The sequence below is a fragment of the Protomyctophum bolini genome, assembly GCF_963924005.1.
Source record: "Protomyctophum bolini genome assembly, chromosome: 21".
Classification (NCBI taxonomy): Eukaryota; Metazoa; Chordata; class Actinopteri; order Myctophiformes; family Myctophidae; genus Protomyctophum; species Protomyctophum bolini.
The window spans coordinates 8,876,143-8,892,544 of NC_137882.1; the positions used below are offsets into that span (position 1 = coordinate 8,876,143).

At 40.3% G+C, this 16,402-nt stretch overlaps 3 protein-coding genes across 3 annotated transcripts; 2 read left to right on the top strand and 1 right to left on the bottom strand.

The window, feature by feature from the left end:
- Positions 1–1,707: 1,707 nt before the first annotated feature.
- On the top strand, positions 1,708–2,860 carry LOC308336365 (cystatin-B-like). The gene is made up of 3 exons (XM_080793724.1): positions 1,708–1,874; positions 1,983–2,084; positions 2,578–2,860. Exons 1-3 carry the CDS (start codon positions 1,806–1,808, stop codon positions 2,704–2,706), a joined length of 300 nt encoding a protein of 99 aa, XP_080649850.1. The 5' UTR covers positions 1,708–1,805; the 3' UTR covers positions 2,707–2,860.
- A 1,751-nt stretch (positions 2,861–4,611) lies between these two features.
- Positions 4,612–10,386, bottom strand: mix23 (mitochondrial matrix import factor 23). The gene is made up of 5 exons (XM_080793415.1): positions 10,307–10,386; positions 9,364–9,489; positions 7,225–7,371; positions 6,702–6,761; positions 4,612–5,297 (listed from the first exon to the last, which is right to left on the bottom strand). Exons 1-5 carry the CDS (start codon positions 10,355–10,357, stop codon positions 5,247–5,249), a joined length of 435 nt encoding a protein of 144 aa, XP_080649541.1. The 5' UTR covers positions 10,358–10,386; the 3' UTR covers positions 4,612–5,246.
- A 384-nt stretch (positions 10,387–10,770) lies between these two features.
- Positions 10,771–16,157, top strand: fam162a (family with sequence similarity 162 member A). Its single transcript, XM_080794026.1, has 5 exons — positions 10,771–10,942; positions 11,714–11,818; positions 12,366–12,477; positions 13,850–13,958; positions 14,845–16,157. The coding sequence occupies exons 1-5, from the start codon at positions 10,900–10,902 to the stop codon at positions 14,971–14,973; spliced, it is 498 nt and encodes a 165-aa protein (XP_080650152.1). The 5' UTR covers positions 10,771–10,899; the 3' UTR covers positions 14,974–16,157.
- Positions 16,158–16,402: the final 245 nt, after the last annotated feature.

Below are 16,402 nucleotides of genomic sequence, written 5' to 3' on the forward strand. Positions count from 1 at the left end.
ACTGTGGTGCCAAACTGTAAGCGTCTCCTAGGGAACTAATGTCATCTCCTTGGAGACCAGGGTCACCAAGCCTTCAATACTGTGAACAATTGTGAGTCTATCCCGCTATCGAACACACACACACACACACACACACACACACACAGGTCGTTTTATAACACAATGGGCTAATCATAATCGAAGCAAAAGTTAGAAATAATCGTGCCCAGCCCTAGGCATGAATATATTGTAAGTGTTTAAATAGCCTATGCATGCAGGTTCTTACTTTCTGAGGCCAGAGAGAAAGTAAAGTAACATTAAAGTGAGCCAGATGTAGATGATAGACCAAATGGAGAAGGTCCACCCTGCAGGTGTGAACTCTGTGACAAATGTATCTGATATGTTCCCAGTGGTTTTCGAAAAGGGATCTAAAGAAACAAATGATACAAATTGCAATTGTAATAATACAATTTACCTTAATAACTTAGGCATTTAGCAGACTAGACCAGACCAGAGCCTAGAGACTAGACCAAGAGCAACTTACAGACTTTACAGTAAGCAAGCACATTACATAGTAATACCTAAAATACATTCAAATTGTAATAAAAAATAATAAGTAAGCCAAGAACCTGACATCTGTCTAACATTAGAATATCTGTACAATGAAACTATGAGTATACACGATAGAGTGCTATGTCTACGTCTAGTAGTTGGTATAGTTAATGTATAGCCAAGAAAAGTATTATCAACAGTAACAAAACTCGTACTTACATATTCCACCTCCTGCCAGTGCGTTGAATGCCACAGTATTGATAAAGAGTAGAACTGACACAACTGTGACTGTCAGACGGCTAATATCGTGTTTTCCCATTGTGGTCCACTACAACAAAAGTCATGAAATTAATACATTATGTGAGTTTACTTATAGCGTTGTAGACATGACCTTTTTATGGACATGAGGTTGTTAAGTGTCAACAAAATAACATGATGAAAATCAACAGACTTACCTTTTAACAGTGCAAGGACAAGAGCAAGAATGGTGTAGACAATGACCTTTTTATCAAATGCATACAGTTAGTTGTGCAAGAGCAAGACTTTATGGGCTTTCAGCATGTCACACCGTGACCTGTCATATATATATATATATATATATCAGCTGGTCATATTAACCTGTTCAATCAACAGATAAACAGCACACAGCAGGAGCATAATGCTGTGCCACCCTGATCCAAGCTTGTCATCATCATAGTGTGTGTAGTACAGTAGTACTGTACATCAATCCATCCATTTGGTAAAGAAGGCTTTCACATCATATAATTGGTTGGATAGTCTGCCATAGTTATCCAGTAAATAGTTGTGAGTCCTAGTCGTTAAGGTTACCACTGTGAGTGAGACCATATCATTAATTACCTGGTAGACTCCAAACTCTACTATCTATCTATCTATCTATCACAGACAGACTTGGAAAATGAAATAATTGTGATAATTTTCATGTCCATTAGGGGGCACTAACATGTAGGTAGGGAGAACCATAGATATGTCTATGGGGAGAATTGGGGACAGTGGGGAGTGGGGAAGCACCATAAGGGAAGCACGTGAAACAGTGAAGCAATTTTGGCACAGCTTATTAGAACAAACCTTAGAGTATAAGGAACAAACCCACTTCCTTGGTCCCCCTCGTCCTCGGGCTGGATGGTATGGTCCAAAACAGGGTCACATGATCCACCCTCGCCACTGAAGTGAAAACTGAAAAATCAGCTGAGAGTTCACTGTCAAACACATTTTACATTCCGTAGTTGTTGTCCGCTGTTGCATACATTGTCACAATGCCTATGTGTGGAGGAATCGGGGATGTAAAGAATGCAGATGAAGATGTTCAAAAGATTTGTGACGATGTGAGTAGATATAAATATTAACAGAATATTTCATTCGAATGACATGGCCAAATGAGGCTAGGCTACAAAGGTTTTGTTTTGACCCAGTGTATTGTTTACATCGTACAGATGAAGTCGCACGTACAGGGGAAAACGGGGAAGACCTACGACGTTTTCCAAGCCAAGACCTACAAGACCCAGCTTGTAGCTGGAACGAACTACTTCATCAAGGTAATGATCAGAATCAGTCAGATATAGTGGTTCGTGTAATTCCAGTGATGGAAAAAGTACTTTTTCTCCCCCTACTAAAAGTATCGATACTGCAATGTAGAAATACTGTCAAAAGTAACCAAATAAACATGTACTTGAGTAAGTAAAAGTACAATCTTTTGAAAATAGCATATTAAAAAAAAAAATCTACAGAGTAACTAGTAATGAGTTTTCAAATAATTGTAGTGGAGTAAAAGTAATTTGCCTATACTTACTTACTTTCTTTAGTTGAGAATATATTGTATTAGTCCTGTCCATTCATGTTGATGTTCCCATTAGGACACCCACAGACTCATGTCTCATCATTTTAAGGCAATTTAATGGCTAATCTTACATTCAATTGCCTTAAAATGATGGAGAAATACCTGGAGCCCAACCACATGGGATCTTTGTTCTATAGGGAGTAGGGACACATTGTTAATATAATTGTCTTGTCCTCTTATCTCTCCTGTAGGTTCATGTTGGTGAAGAAGATCACGTTCATATCCGTGTGTATAAAACTCTCCCGCATGCAGGAGACAAACTGAGTTTACACAGTGTCCAGGAGTCCAAGGCCCACCATGACGACATTGAATATTTTTAAACTCCAGCCTACAAGTCACTTCTCAATTCTCATAATCCTCTATATCTGGATCGTTGTACTACACTATTTTCAGCCATGTTAACTTTGAATCTCATTCCATACAAGGTTTTACTGTCACTTGATAAATGTCATCAAGTGGGATAAACCGGTTTTGTTACTGATTTAATAAAAAAAATAAAAAAGCATGAAAGAAATGTGTCATGTTTCAAAACAAAATGTTTGTTTTTATGGTTGCCTGGGATACAAAAAATGAGTGGGGGCATACTGTACAATGTATCCAGTGTGTCGCTGGGTGTCAACCATTCAAAGTGAAAGATGATGTGTCAGCTAAATCTAAAAGTCTCAGTCATTCATTGTGTATTCATGTGTCCTGCAGTGAATGACTCACTACCACGCCCGTTTGGTGCCTAGGTTGGCCCTATTGCAACGTCATAAAACGGGTAAATTATGATTATCAGCAGCCAAAATGTAACCATATTAATCCCAAAATACATATACCGTTGATCCGTGAACCTGTTTACATGACTCTTTAGCAATGGCTACTCAAATCAAAGGCAGCTGACAGATTAGTCATCAGGCCAGACCTGATGACTCATGCCCCTTTTCTTGTTTAGTGGAAGCTCCAAAACTGGAAATTAGTGGTATTCTCACCAAATCAGCTGACTGAAACAAACAGCAATGTAACTTGTTATTGGAGATTTTATCCACTCACCAGCTTTGGCACATCTCAGCAACTTGATCCGAAATGTCCACTGTAAGCCACATGTATACAAACTAGTGACAAATTAAAGGAAACCCAACAGTGTTTTAGTCAAGTGTTAGGATGCATGAGCTGCCTGAGAGAGTTCTTGTTCGGAGTAGTCAAAAATAGCTGTTTGAAGGCATAAAAAACTATGCTAATGAAATGACAGACGCACTGGACTGCCTCACTGTAGGCATTGTTAACACGCATATAACCAGAACAGTGTCTCTAGATTTTGCACCAGAGTGAACCCTCAAATGTTTGTAATGAGGAGTTTATACACTGCAAGTATCGCAGTCGACGGACTGTTCTTGCTGACAATGTCTGATCACATCCTGCATTTACATTAGTCACTTGAGGAAGAGTTACTCTTCTGTCTTTCCTACCGCACCAATGCTCGAGCATAAGTCATCAAAAGTGCACTTTTGCCCCATTAAAAAAAAATCTGCAACATTAGTCAGTTGAGCACTCTTTGTGGCTGAATCTCTCAGCAATAATAAACCAGGGCTGCAACTATCGATTACTTTCTTTCGGCGATTATTCTACCGGTTACTTTTTTGATAAATCGGATAATCGAGAAGCATATATCAACGAATTGACATGGCGAATGGATAAAAAATTAAAAAAATAATAAACTAAATAGATTAGTATGATTTACCACTTAAACACAATTTTATACTTTGTTATACAATGCTGCACACAAATAGCCAATCCAGTTAGAGAGTATGTTTTGCACACCGTCCGTGTGTGTGTCCGTCTGTCTGTTACCAGCTAATCTCCGGCACCGTTAACCCGGTCGATGCCAGATTTTGCACACACTCCCTGGATGCCAATGATGAACCTCTGCCCCAAATGTTCCAGAACGGCCTGTTATAGCGCCACCAGGGCGACTTTTGAAAAACACATTTTTTGCTATTACTCCGAGTCCTGATCCAGATTGTCCAAATATCCCACAAATTCCATCCTCATTGGCCAACATTGGCTTTCAAAGTTCCGTTTTGAACAAAAAGCCTCAAATCATGAACGCAGCATGCAATTTACTTGAAATCTTTCACACACACTTTCCTACTAGGCTGAGGAACATATCCCAGCCTTTCAATGGCACCATTTTCGCATTGGCCTATTATAGCGCCACGAGGAGGCCACAACCTAACCTGCCCTGGTGGAGACCTGTGCCCCGACGGGCACTTTTTAATCTAGTTTTAGCTGCAGTGCACACTAAAGCCTGTGTAGTTGGGAGATTTTGTTATCCTTACCTTAACTCTTAACATCAGGTGATTATGACTCTCTTGGAAGACAAATCAAGTAAGGTTTAGCATGCGTTTGGATAGTAATGGCAAAATTAAGGAACAACATATATATAATGGCAAACAAAGTGCAAACTCGCCTCATACGAAACTAAAAGCAGTGATGTGGATGAAACTCTACCATGATGCTTGTATTTTCTGTTGGGAATATAATATGGATTTACTTTTAATCAACTTAATACATTTAAACCACAGACAAGAGCCACTGAAAAACACTTCATTATACTTTTCTTTTAAAAATGCAGTCTTTTTTTTATACAATTTCAGAAAGGAAACGCAGAAATGACTGTTCTACAGGAGTGGTCTCACATTAACGCGCTAACACCACACACTGGTCCCAATGGTTTGAGTGTGGGGAAAGGTTACAGTTGGCTGGCTGACAAATGTCCTGGTGTCAGAGCACAGAGGCAAGTCACAGTTTCATGATGATATGTCATGATACAGCCTCCTGATGGAAGCACTTCTTCTTATCAGCCACAACAGACAACAGTTCAATTCACCTTAGGAGGCGTATAGTGGATACGGCACCTTTCACTGAACACCTGGATGAAAATAAATACAAATGCAATCAATGTCTGATCACAAATCAATGTTACCCAGCTAAAATAGCTGAGCTACAACCTCACAACATGTCAAATTGCGATGCGCAGTGAGCTTGTAGATCTGCCATTTTCACTATTGACTACCGGTGTAATGACATGCCCAAAATGGGGACGAACAGGTGGAAATTAGTTATCGCAATCCACGATCCATCTCCTTGTGCACACTGCTACCCAAACGTTTGATTTTGCAACAATGAACAAAGAATCAGAATCTTCTGAGCAGCCTACTGATAATTCTCACCAACTTTCATGACAATCTGACCATTCGGTAGTTATTTTGATAACAGACAAATGGAATGGAGCTAAAACATAATCCCTGTCCAACACTATTGGTGGAGGCAAGAAAATGCTAGTCTATCTATAATGAAGGTATTACATTATTATTACAAGCTTGGTCAAAAGGAAGAATTGTGTCTGATCATAACTACTTACTCTACTAGTCCTTGGCTTGACATTATCCAATGCAGCCTGTAGATCGGGTGGTGTGAAAGTCATTTTGTCCATGCATTGCAAAACAGCTGTTGTTCATTGTGACTCGCCCTATGCTGTTGCATGTAACGTGCCTACTTTGTGTATGTTGACCATACCTCATGAAGACTCACGCGGGTCAAAACGTTGTACCTCTAAATAAAGTGCTTCTGGGAGCTACAGACCAGTGCGCGTCTGTAGGAACTGTCTTCCTTCTTCTAGTCTGTCATTACCGGTTGGTGACAATTACAGGATTGTGCAGGTTTTCCCTCACTTTGATATTAGGGACTTTAAGCAACGACTGTTTTCAGTACGGCGACTGTGACGCAATTGCCGTAGCTGTCAAAATTGTTAAGCAAACAGCCGTCGGCGACGGCGACATTGGTTCCCATGGTGACCACTGACCAGCATGTGTCAAACAAACACTTTTTTCTTTTAAAACACCCCGTCGCGTGTCAGCTAACTTGCCGACATTGCTTAATTATTACATGCGCTGGACATGATCAGCAGTGGAAAGAGGAAGGTGCTGGAGCAATCCGTGTTATTCTAAAACCGTAATAAACATGGTTAATATGACATGGTAGCCTATTAGTGTTATTTCTTCATTCAGAGCATGCCAACACACTACACAGCATAAGAGAGGTGATGGAGCAATCGGTGTAAATGTATGCTTTAATTTCAATAAACATGGTTATGACATGGCGTTGTAGAAGTGTACGTTCTGCCGTAGTAGAAAGGGCTGCGACGGAGAGCAGGTTTATGTATCGAGCACTGATTCATTTCCAGTTGCCGGAGCTGACTGCCGTAGCAGTCGTTGCTTAAAGTCACTAATGAGCAACATGTACAGTATATCTTCAACAGATACTATGCTCTTACCTTCAGGCTCCTGTCATTGACAACTTCTTCAACATTCAGCTCTGACTGCATGAGTTTTAACTGGAGGAACAGATGATATATCACATAATTTGTTACTCCCACCAAAAGCAAAACTATGATATATATAAAATACATTTTATTTTAGGGAAATGTTTTATTTCAGTTAAGTGTAAAGAGACAGGAAACCAAGGAGAGACATGTGAGACAAGACAAGACAAAGTGTATTCAAACCCACATCCTCACTGTGCACTAACTTGGCTGAGCCACCAGACAACCTTTATTCTTTTTTTAATGAAAATGCCAAAATACCCCTCTGTTATGTGATGTGGAATTGGATTAGGTCAATAATTTGTGGAATTTCAGGATTGCTTAAACATGCCATGTAGAGCAATCAAAGGCTTGCGTGAATTGCGCCCCAATCCATAGCTACCAATGAGCCCCAGAAAGTTGTCCTTTCTCTCTACTGTCTTACATCTTAGATGTGTGGTGTTTGGTGCCCTCTAGTGTGAAGACGATGAATTACCTTGGTCTGCTCTTTCCTGAGTTGTTTGTTAAGTGCAAGATTTTCGTTGTCTTTTGCTCTTTTTTCACGCAGCTGCCCCACCACCTCCGATGTTTGGGCTATGCACGTCTTGATAGCTTTGTCTCTGCTCAGATGTGCCTCCATCATCTGCAAGGTACATGGAAAACAATCCTTATCCACTTGAGCGTCCTAGTTCCCTAGTATACTCTGGGGTGAACATTTGGCAAAATTAGCAGATCAACAAGGTTGTGATGAGCTTGTAAAACGACTAAGATATTTAGTGTAGGGTGAATAGGGAGTATAGAGCGTCGCAGTCCCGCCCCCTACCAGGGCCCAGGAATTGATTCCCTGTTTTCCTCTGACTTTTCAAAAAGTATTTATTTAAAGACCTTTTAAGCGTCGTACAACGCCAACTCGAGTTGTGACAAATCATGACAACAAACAAAACAAATTGGGCCGAACAAATAATTAGAAAGAAGAAAAAACGGCAGGTCAAAACACATTTTTTGTTGTTTTTCTTCTTTGTAATTATTTGTTTGGTCCAAAATATTGTCATGAGTTGTCACAACTCGAGTTGGCTTTGTCCGCGGCGAAACCGTCTTTAAATAAATACTTTTTAAAAATGTCTATGGGAAAAATGCATTGGGAATCAATTTCCTGGGCCTGGCATCATCATGAAAGGGAGCGGGACTGCGAAGCTCTATAGTATGTGGGTAACCAGAATGCAAAACATACTCGCCTACAGCGGTTCTTGTATTCTTGTGTTTGTTTAACTGAGGTTAAGGTTAGGAATAAGGTTAGGTTTAGGCATAGTTTTACTGAGGTTACATTTAGGAATAAGGTTAGGATCAGTGGCGTATGCAGGAATGACATTTTAGGGAAGGCAAAAATACCCCCTGCCGCCACAGGCCACCCACGGCCACGGGGGGACAAAAACACTTAAAAACTGACAAACATTATTATTAAGATAATATGCAAGTAAAATCAATGTATGTATTTTAGTAGGCCTATGCAGCATTACAGATAAGGCAAACATGACATCCTGCTGGAGGCGACGATGGAGGGCTCGTCTGAGGTGTCCTGCCTCCCACGACACAACAGCATTATAAACATCCTGCATGTACACGGTCGGACAATCAGAGACAGTAACTAGGACGCGCAGCTAGCCAGTCTCGGTTATAGCTCTATGGTCTCGGTGCGGGAGGTGGTACAATGGGAAGTCAAGGAAGTGAGGAAGAGAGAATTTCAGAGCAGCCAAAACTTAAAAAAAAAGATTAAAAATACTTAACGGCATCGGCGCTTAATGCCATTTCATACACATTGCAGCGGTCTCCTATAGCCGTTTTATGCATCTTTGAAACATCTCACCAACACTCAAGCGGAGCGCAGCACGGCGTGAATGGAGGCTATGTATGTACATCTGTCTCCCATGGAGAGTGGAAGAACTACTCAGGGACCCTACCGTTGGCCAAACTTCAGAAACGGTAAGGATCCCAAAAGGGGCTACATATTATGCTGGAAGGCAGCAGCAACAACATAAGAACTCAGACATAATATACAACATCCTAGAAGACAAATCAATCCTTTTTTTTTAAATATATATTCTTTATCCCACAATTTTGTAACCCATTTTTCACCCCTGTGTCAATCATCTACTGTGATCCTGGGCTCTACACACCCTCCACCAACCTAGTCCCCATGTATGGTGGACAAGGGGAGAGCAACGGACTTGAACTCATGCTTCCTTCATGCCTGAGTGTCCAAGTTGCTCCTTTACACCTGACAAGGGGGAGTTTCCCTGGTTGGACGTAGCGCATGGAAGGGAACACGTTATTCCTGGCCAGGGGGAGGCAGTTTAGTGACCAGGATTACTGCATGTTTTTTGTGAGGGTACCTACGCTAGGGGACACGGGGAGAACATGCAAACTTTACTCCACACAGAAAGGCCCTTTCGCCAACCGCGCCTTCGGGTATGGGCACTGATGACGCGGAGGAGGAAACACGCCGCCAGGACCCACAGCGTCCCGAGCGGGAATCGAACCCAGGACCTTGGCTTCTAGCTGTGAGGCGACAGCACTACCAACTGTGCCACCATGCCCCTTTAGACAAATCAATCCTGATGACATAAATCATACATACCGATTCATAGAGTTGTTTGCATGTCTGCATGGCATCCACTTTGCCCGAGAAGGAGACTGTGGGCACTGTGGTGTTAAGGGTATAGACAATGCGGTCATCTATGGTACGCATCACCTTCAAGACCTCCTTATGGAAGCATAGATGGACAGAATGACAATCAGCATACAAATTGAACCAGTTATGAAACCTACAAAAGGTCATCATTAATGACTGCCAACTGCCAAGACTCAAGTCAAACTAATCTTTCAAAGAGTAAACTCAGGTTACGAGAAGCTTTCTTTCTTGTGTGAAAAATAAGATAAATGTCCCTCCATAAAACATGTACAGGTGTAGATTTAATTTGAACCCATTTAGAACTGATGCCGATTCTAAAAACGCCTTCTAAATCCTGACCTAAGTTTTCTGAAAACCTTCAAATAATTATTCAAAAATGACAACAAAAGAATACTGTACATAGCAACAAGTTCAACTACCCCAAAGGGGGTTCCAGTCCTAAACGGTAGTTAGAAAATAATGGGGAGCCTGCAATGTTCCTTTTTACAATTTTCACAGCTGGAACCACCCGAGCTAGTGCCATACATTTATAGTGGAATAACAGATTTTAAACATGATGAGACGACTAAAGTATGAGAAACTGTTTTATGATACTGAGTTTAGTGAGTTATGCAATACTTTTTGAAACTCTTAATTCTGTCACGTGTCATGGTGGTCGTTGGGGAAGGTAACAACCATTCCCTAGCAAAACATAAGACCTTATACAACCTCGTACATTGAACTCGATGGGTGTGAGACAGAAGGGGTCACTCATTCAGTTCATTGCCCTCAACAAGTCAAGAATGGATTACATTTCCAATACAATCCCGTCATGTTTCGAATCGGATGAGTGTCATCTCAATGAACATTTACACCGATGGAAACGAAAATATACTGCGACGCAATTTACCTGAAACATTGAAAAGTCCTCACAGTTTAAAGTTCCACCGGGCGCCGCCATACTGGACTGCGAGCCGAGGTCCTCTCTCTGCGAAAGTTGTTCGACATGATGCATGATGCCGATTTTCATTCATCGGAACATAATTCAAGTTAAGATGACGTATTTATATTTAAAACCCTAATATAAACATTACACATACATTAAATTGTTGAATTAATTAATACAAAAACAGAGCAATAATAGCTAAAAAAATAAACAAATTAATGAATATGATAATATCATACAATTTCCTATAATACGCAGCAAGCTAACAGTATGGGGGTTGATAGTTGAGGTAAAAATAGCAATGTCTTCATGCATTTTGATCAGGCACATGGTTCGGCATGGCTGCCTTGCTTTATCCCAGGGGGTCCTGTTCGTTATGTATTATGGTAAGTGCCCTCTATGGGTAAGTGTCGGAAGCACAGCAGCAGCAGCAGCTTGACTTTCAACAGAACACACATAACGCCGGTCTGATCCTCTCCAGTGGTTCCAACTTCCACACGGCTTGGTTTCATGGCATCGTAATAAACTACTTGGCTGAGATTATAACCTCCACAAACATGAATTTCTTCAAATCTCGGAATGTCATTGGCAACTTGATGGGTTCGTATTGTGTAGTTCTTTATTTTCAGCGTTCTGTTTTGGTATGTGGCATGGGGGGCTTGGCACAGTGTTTACACTTGACTAGCAGCTACTATACTGTACACGATGTGCCAACTGTATCTTTAATAGCAGCGTGCCCATCTTGGGCACATGGTTTTGTTTGGAATCATGGATAATGTAATGGTACACTGCCAGTGCCAAATAAATACACCAATACAAATAGACCTGACCTGATTGTTGTTCTCTAGTGGATTATTCTTTCACTCTCTAGAAGACTGGCGTTCATAGTTTTAATTTTGGGAGGATGTGGCTAGAAACTGTTGCCTGTTCTCGCCACTTCCTTAAATGTAGTGTTTATCTATCTATCTATCTATCTATCTATCTATCTATCTAACAAATCAAACTTTATTTATAAAGCACATTTAAAAACGACTGTCATCGACCAAAGTGCTGTACAAGTCAAGAAAAAAGAAAAAACATATAGCAACAGCAATACAATCAAATAAAAACAATACACAAATGTCAAGTGGGTATTATGAATATAATAGGCACTAAGGTAAGAGGTGCTCAAAATAAAAGGTTGGAAATTAAACTGGGTTGTGATTAAAAGCTAGGTCGAAAAAAATGGGTTTTAAGCAGAGACTTAAAAGTATCTATCTATCTATCTATCTATCTATCTATCTATGTCTGTCGAATTTCAACTATTGTTTTTTGGCATCTGCGAACGTTTACACTACTTACACAAATATTCTCTTGTTCTTTTTTTCACAGGTCAATGGCGCAAACAGGTTGTGGAGACAGGAGGAATCCGTAGAAATTTGTGCAATAAACCCACCGAGGCTAAACCAGAGCCCCCACCTGCTGTCCCGGCACACGGTACGAACACTTACTGGATGAGGGATGAAACCTTCCTTGACTTTAATAATTATTCTTCGCATCCAATCACAGAAATTACACTTGGTGGTCAAGACACTGTTTTACTTTGTACAGTAATATAACATAGATTTGTATTTGAAAGACATTGGGCATAACACTTTTTTATTTTATTTATCTAGTTTATTCCTAATAAAGTTTTTTTATTTTGCTTTAAGCAAATTGGGTACTCAAAAAAAGCGTATTATGTATTATTATAATTTATATTGCAGAGGATTTCCCCCCCTCCTCAACCTATCTTTTGTACGTCAGACCGTGCTATACTGTATAGCTTTACAAACTGGGGTAAAGTTCTTCTGTATATCCCCCAAGGATAAGGAACACAGGAAGTGGAGTCGCAGTGCAGTGACTGAACTGATGGCTTAGTAGAGCCTATCAAATTAAACATATCTTCAATCAGTTTGGTTAGGAATTTGTATGTAATTGTTTGTTTGTACTGGATTTGTATATTCATCAATTGTTTTTTGTTTTTTTTACATTTTTATTCCAGCACCCCACTCGGGGTTCAAGCTCCCAGGCTATAAACCATCAAATTACGATAGGAAGATGTTACTTTGGTCTGGACGCTTCAAGACAGTAGACCAGATCCCAGAGTTTGTGTCGTAAGTAGCTACTTCCTGTTTACACCAGACCTCCCATGAGCACTTGCATCTGATTGGCTCTTTACAAATTGTATTAAGTCACATCATAGGCACAGAGCTAGGTAATTGAATGGCGTATCTGGGCCTGGGGGCAGCTGGTGTTTGAGACAATATTTCAAACGAGTTCTGTTTGGATATGGAGGTAATTATCCTGGTTCCTGAAATTAGGGAAAAGATGACAGAACTAATGTTGTCTAGATGAAAACAACTGATTATCATATCACTCATATTATCGACAGACCACACACTGCCACCTCCAATAATCTCAATGACTCTTGAATGAAGCCTAAAGCATACAGATATGGCACTTGGCTTTTCGTTGATTCTGAATTAACACTCATATATTGTTGCTGTCGGGTAGATACATATCTCTTTTTATGTTTATGCATAAATTAATGCCCTACCAATCTACAAGCTCACAACGCGGCTCATTGTGAGATTGTACTATCTTTTACCTGAATGTAGTTACCGGTAAGTGTTTCTGTGGGTTTTGATAAATATTGAACTAGGGATGCACGAATCACGATATATATATATATATATATATATATATATATATATATATATATTTTTTTTTTTAAACGATACCGATATCGATAACTTCATTCTTCTCAAGACCGATACTAATAACTGATAATGAAAATATAATATAGATTCATACATAAAAAAAGACATACTAGTGAGTGGCCTAAGCAAATACAGTATCATACCTATGGCACGCTGGGTGCTTTATCAGCAGATACAATCAGCAGATGAAACAAATAATGGGTGCAGTACTTAGATTAGAGTTTAGACAGTACTTGGTTTAGACCAGTCAACCTCCCACCTTAACCCATGTCTAACCAATGACTAGTCTAAACTAAGTATGCACCCCTATGAAAATATATAAAATAAATAATATATATATACAATATATTATTGGAGCTATTGATAATGTTATCGGGACAATAATTATGTTATAATGCCTGATATCGGGCCAATAATTATTGTGCATCCCTATATTGAACCAATGAAAATAATTAATAAGAGCTTGTGGCTACTAACTGGATCCATTGGAACACAGGTCCTTTTTTGCCATTTCCTGAAAAGCTGTGAAAACATAAAAGGTTTCCACCCAACAGTGACGAAATGTAAAACTGCTAGCAGAATAAGCTATTCATATTCATAATATTGAAACGTATTAGTATTTGTTACCATGGGAATCATATGTATACCCTGAAGAAGGCAACCTGCTTGCCGAAACGTTGGTGTAATAAAGTTTCTAGCATCGTGAATACTGTGATGATTTTTAATGTATTTGAGAAGATATTGACTTTTGTTTGTACATGGGCAGGTTTGAAATGATTGATGCTGCTAGAAACAAAGTTCGAGTGAAAGCCTGCTATGCGATGATGGTGGCCACATTAGCAGGTTGTCTGATAATGGTGGTCCTGGGCAAACAGGTGAGTGTCAACCATAGACATTAGACAATGCATTTTGTGTGTGCACAATGTCATTGATTAATTGATTGATTGAATACTTTATCGGCAGAGATATAATCAGTACAGGGTACAGTCAAACAGAAATGTAATCAGTACAGGGTACAGTCAAACACACTTCCAAAGGGATCACCGAAAAAAAGTCCTTGCGGTCTTGGTTGGGGAACAAAGAAGGGGATTATAAGGTGATGGGGGTAGTCACTAGACTAAGGGGGGGGGGGGTAATCATTTCCTCTCCCTTTGGCATGCTGAAAGGTGGATTTTCAGGCCTGTTTTAAAGGACGCATTATTTGAGGGATGTCAGGGCGTTCCACACTTGGGTGGCAGTGCTATAGAAGGAGAATTTGCCCATTTCACTCAATGTTTTGAATACAGAGATATTCTCGGGTCATTTCATTAGGGCTATGCTCATAATATCAATATTATGTTTTATCGAATTGATATATACTAAAAAACACTATTTCCCCCTCTAGACCAAATATCTTTTCTGAAAATGCAAGCGTATTTATACGAGCGTGGTCCCGTGAAATTGTCACGCACGTGCTCATTTCGTGCTTTTTTTTTTACGCTTGCGTTGTCGTGCCCCATAATTTAACACCTGTGGGGGTTTTGAACTGACATGTTAGACAGCGCTCCCCACTACCATCATAACACCAAATGAGAATGGTGTTCCATTTCATCCCTCTAGCAGTTCCAGAAACTTGTACAATTATACCAAGGTGCACTAAAACAGTGTGATTGTAAAATATGTAGCACTAATGCAACATTGATTGTGCAAGACACTCTAGTCTAGAGCATCCATTTCATTCAGGTGCTCATCTCACCTCAAATGTGTCATCCTTTGGTCCAGGCTGCAGGCAGGCACGAGTCTCTCACAGGCCAGAACATGGAGAGGAAAGCCAAGTGGAGAGAGGATTATCAGAGACAGAAAGAGGCTGATGCTGCTGCAACAGCTACTCTGGCTGAGAAGTCTCAATAACCGGCACTGCCATTCAACATACCCCCACAAAGCAGGACCCTCAGTCCCTCTTCCTCTGTGCATCAGCCAGGTTCATCCGATCTCACCCTATGTGGGCATGTAGAAGCACCAGAACATAGATCACTTTTTGCACAATAGTGCTCCTACAGACCTACAACCTTGAGATCAGCATAGATCAATTTTTGCACAATAGTGCTCCTACAGACCTACAACCTTGAGATCAGCATTGAATACAGTTAATATAATTAACATGGATAATTTAATAAATCAGCAATTTTGAGGATTTGTGTTAAAACGTTTGTATACTGAAAGGAGTAAACCCTGGACGGTCTTTGCAAACATCCCTCAACATGTGTCAATCTGTTCAAATGTTGAGGCCTTTGGTTACGAGGAGAATATTATGGGTATTAAACAATCATGGCCTTTTTTTACTTCCAAGTTTTTAGTACACAATTGATAAATTAGCGGGAAGCTGCTGACCATTTGGTTGCTCTATGAATGTCTGTGCCCCCGATGAGAGCACCGCGTTCCTCATGCAGATCAGCTACTTTTGCCCTTTGATAACTTTGATTTGTCCTAATGTTGATGCTAAATAACACTTAAAATCACTGCTAGACCGGGTGGGGTGCTTCAGCTCTGAGCAGATACACATGGACACACATGCAACTCGAGGACGCACGCACAGGAGCTCGTTATTAAGTAGCAGACCCGGAGAAAAGTATGAGGATTGGCTTTGTGCATTTTGTTGCCCCCCCCCCCCCCCCCCCCCTCGGCATTTTGCCCTAGCGGCGGTACTGATAATTAAAAAAAAAACACTTGTTTTATTTTCTGGCAGACTTTTACATCCTTTTCACCAGCTGCAGTTCTATAGGTCCAACTACCAGTAACCGGTCAGTGTCATGCCATACGATACCTCTTTCTCAGGATGTCCTATACAAATGCCTCGAGTGTCTCTCTGACGGCCCGTCCCCTTCTCAGCTGTGTAAGAAACAGATATCCACAGTGTACCATGTTTTCATATGAGAACGATAAGAAGTTAATCAGAACTTAGCGATCCTGTTCACTTTTTGTCTTCTCATTTGGCCTCATTGCTGTAACATTGTGCATCTACTGTATGTAACTACACGTTGTAATAAACAGTAATGTAATCACAAAAACATAGACTAATAAAATGATTACTTGAATTACAATATGTCGATCTTTTATGATAACACACCTGTGTTCAGTGATGTGAACTGTAGAGCTGTTGTAATATTTAATACACTACAAATACTTTCAACCCGGCATCCCACTTTTGAGTTATGTCACCAGTGAAAACTTTGCCTGTAGACCATATTCACACGGCAATCCTGCCATTATCTGCCTGGGTGCCTCATATAGACCAGACCATGCTCCTAGCGAGCATGAGGACACTGGTCACGTTTTAAGT

Excerpts from the sequence above, each read along its gene's own strand:
- LOC308336365 (XM_080793724.1), top strand. The coding sequence starts at position 1,806 with ATGCCTATGTGTGGAGGAATCGGGGATGTAAAGAATGCAGATGAAGAT. Across the intron at positions 1,875-1,982 it reads TTCAAAAGATTTGTGACGAT|ATGAAGTCGCACGTACAGGG; the intron begins GTGAGTAGATAT and ends TACATCGTACAG. Across the intron at positions 2,085-2,577 it reads GAACGAACTACTTCATCAAG|GTTCATGTTGGTGAAGAAGA; the intron begins GTAATGATCAGA and ends TCTCTCCTGTAG.
- mix23 (XM_080793415.1), bottom strand. The coding sequence starts at position 10,357 with ATGGCGGCGCCCGGTGGAACTTTAAACTGTGAGGACTTTTCAATGTTT. Across the intron at positions 9,490-10,306 it reads AGGACTTTTCAATGTTTCAG|GAGGTCTTGAAGGTGATGCG; the intron begins GTAAATTGCGTC and ends TGCTTCCATAAG. Across the intron at positions 6,762-7,224 it reads TCAGGAAAGAGCAGACCAAG|TTAAAACTCATGCAGTCAGA; the intron begins GTAATTCATCGT and ends CTGTTCCTCCAG.
- fam162a (XM_080794026.1), top strand. The coding sequence starts at position 10,900 with ATGAATTTCTTCAAATCTCGGAATGTCATTGGCAACTTGATGG. Across the intron at positions 11,819-12,365 it reads ACCTGCTGTCCCGGCACACG|CACCCCACTCGGGGTTCAAG; the intron begins GTACGAACACTT and ends TTTTTATTCCAG. Across the intron at positions 12,478-13,849 it reads CAGATCCCAGAGTTTGTGTC|GTTTGAAATGATTGATGCTG; the intron begins GTAAGTAGCTAC and ends GTACATGGGCAG.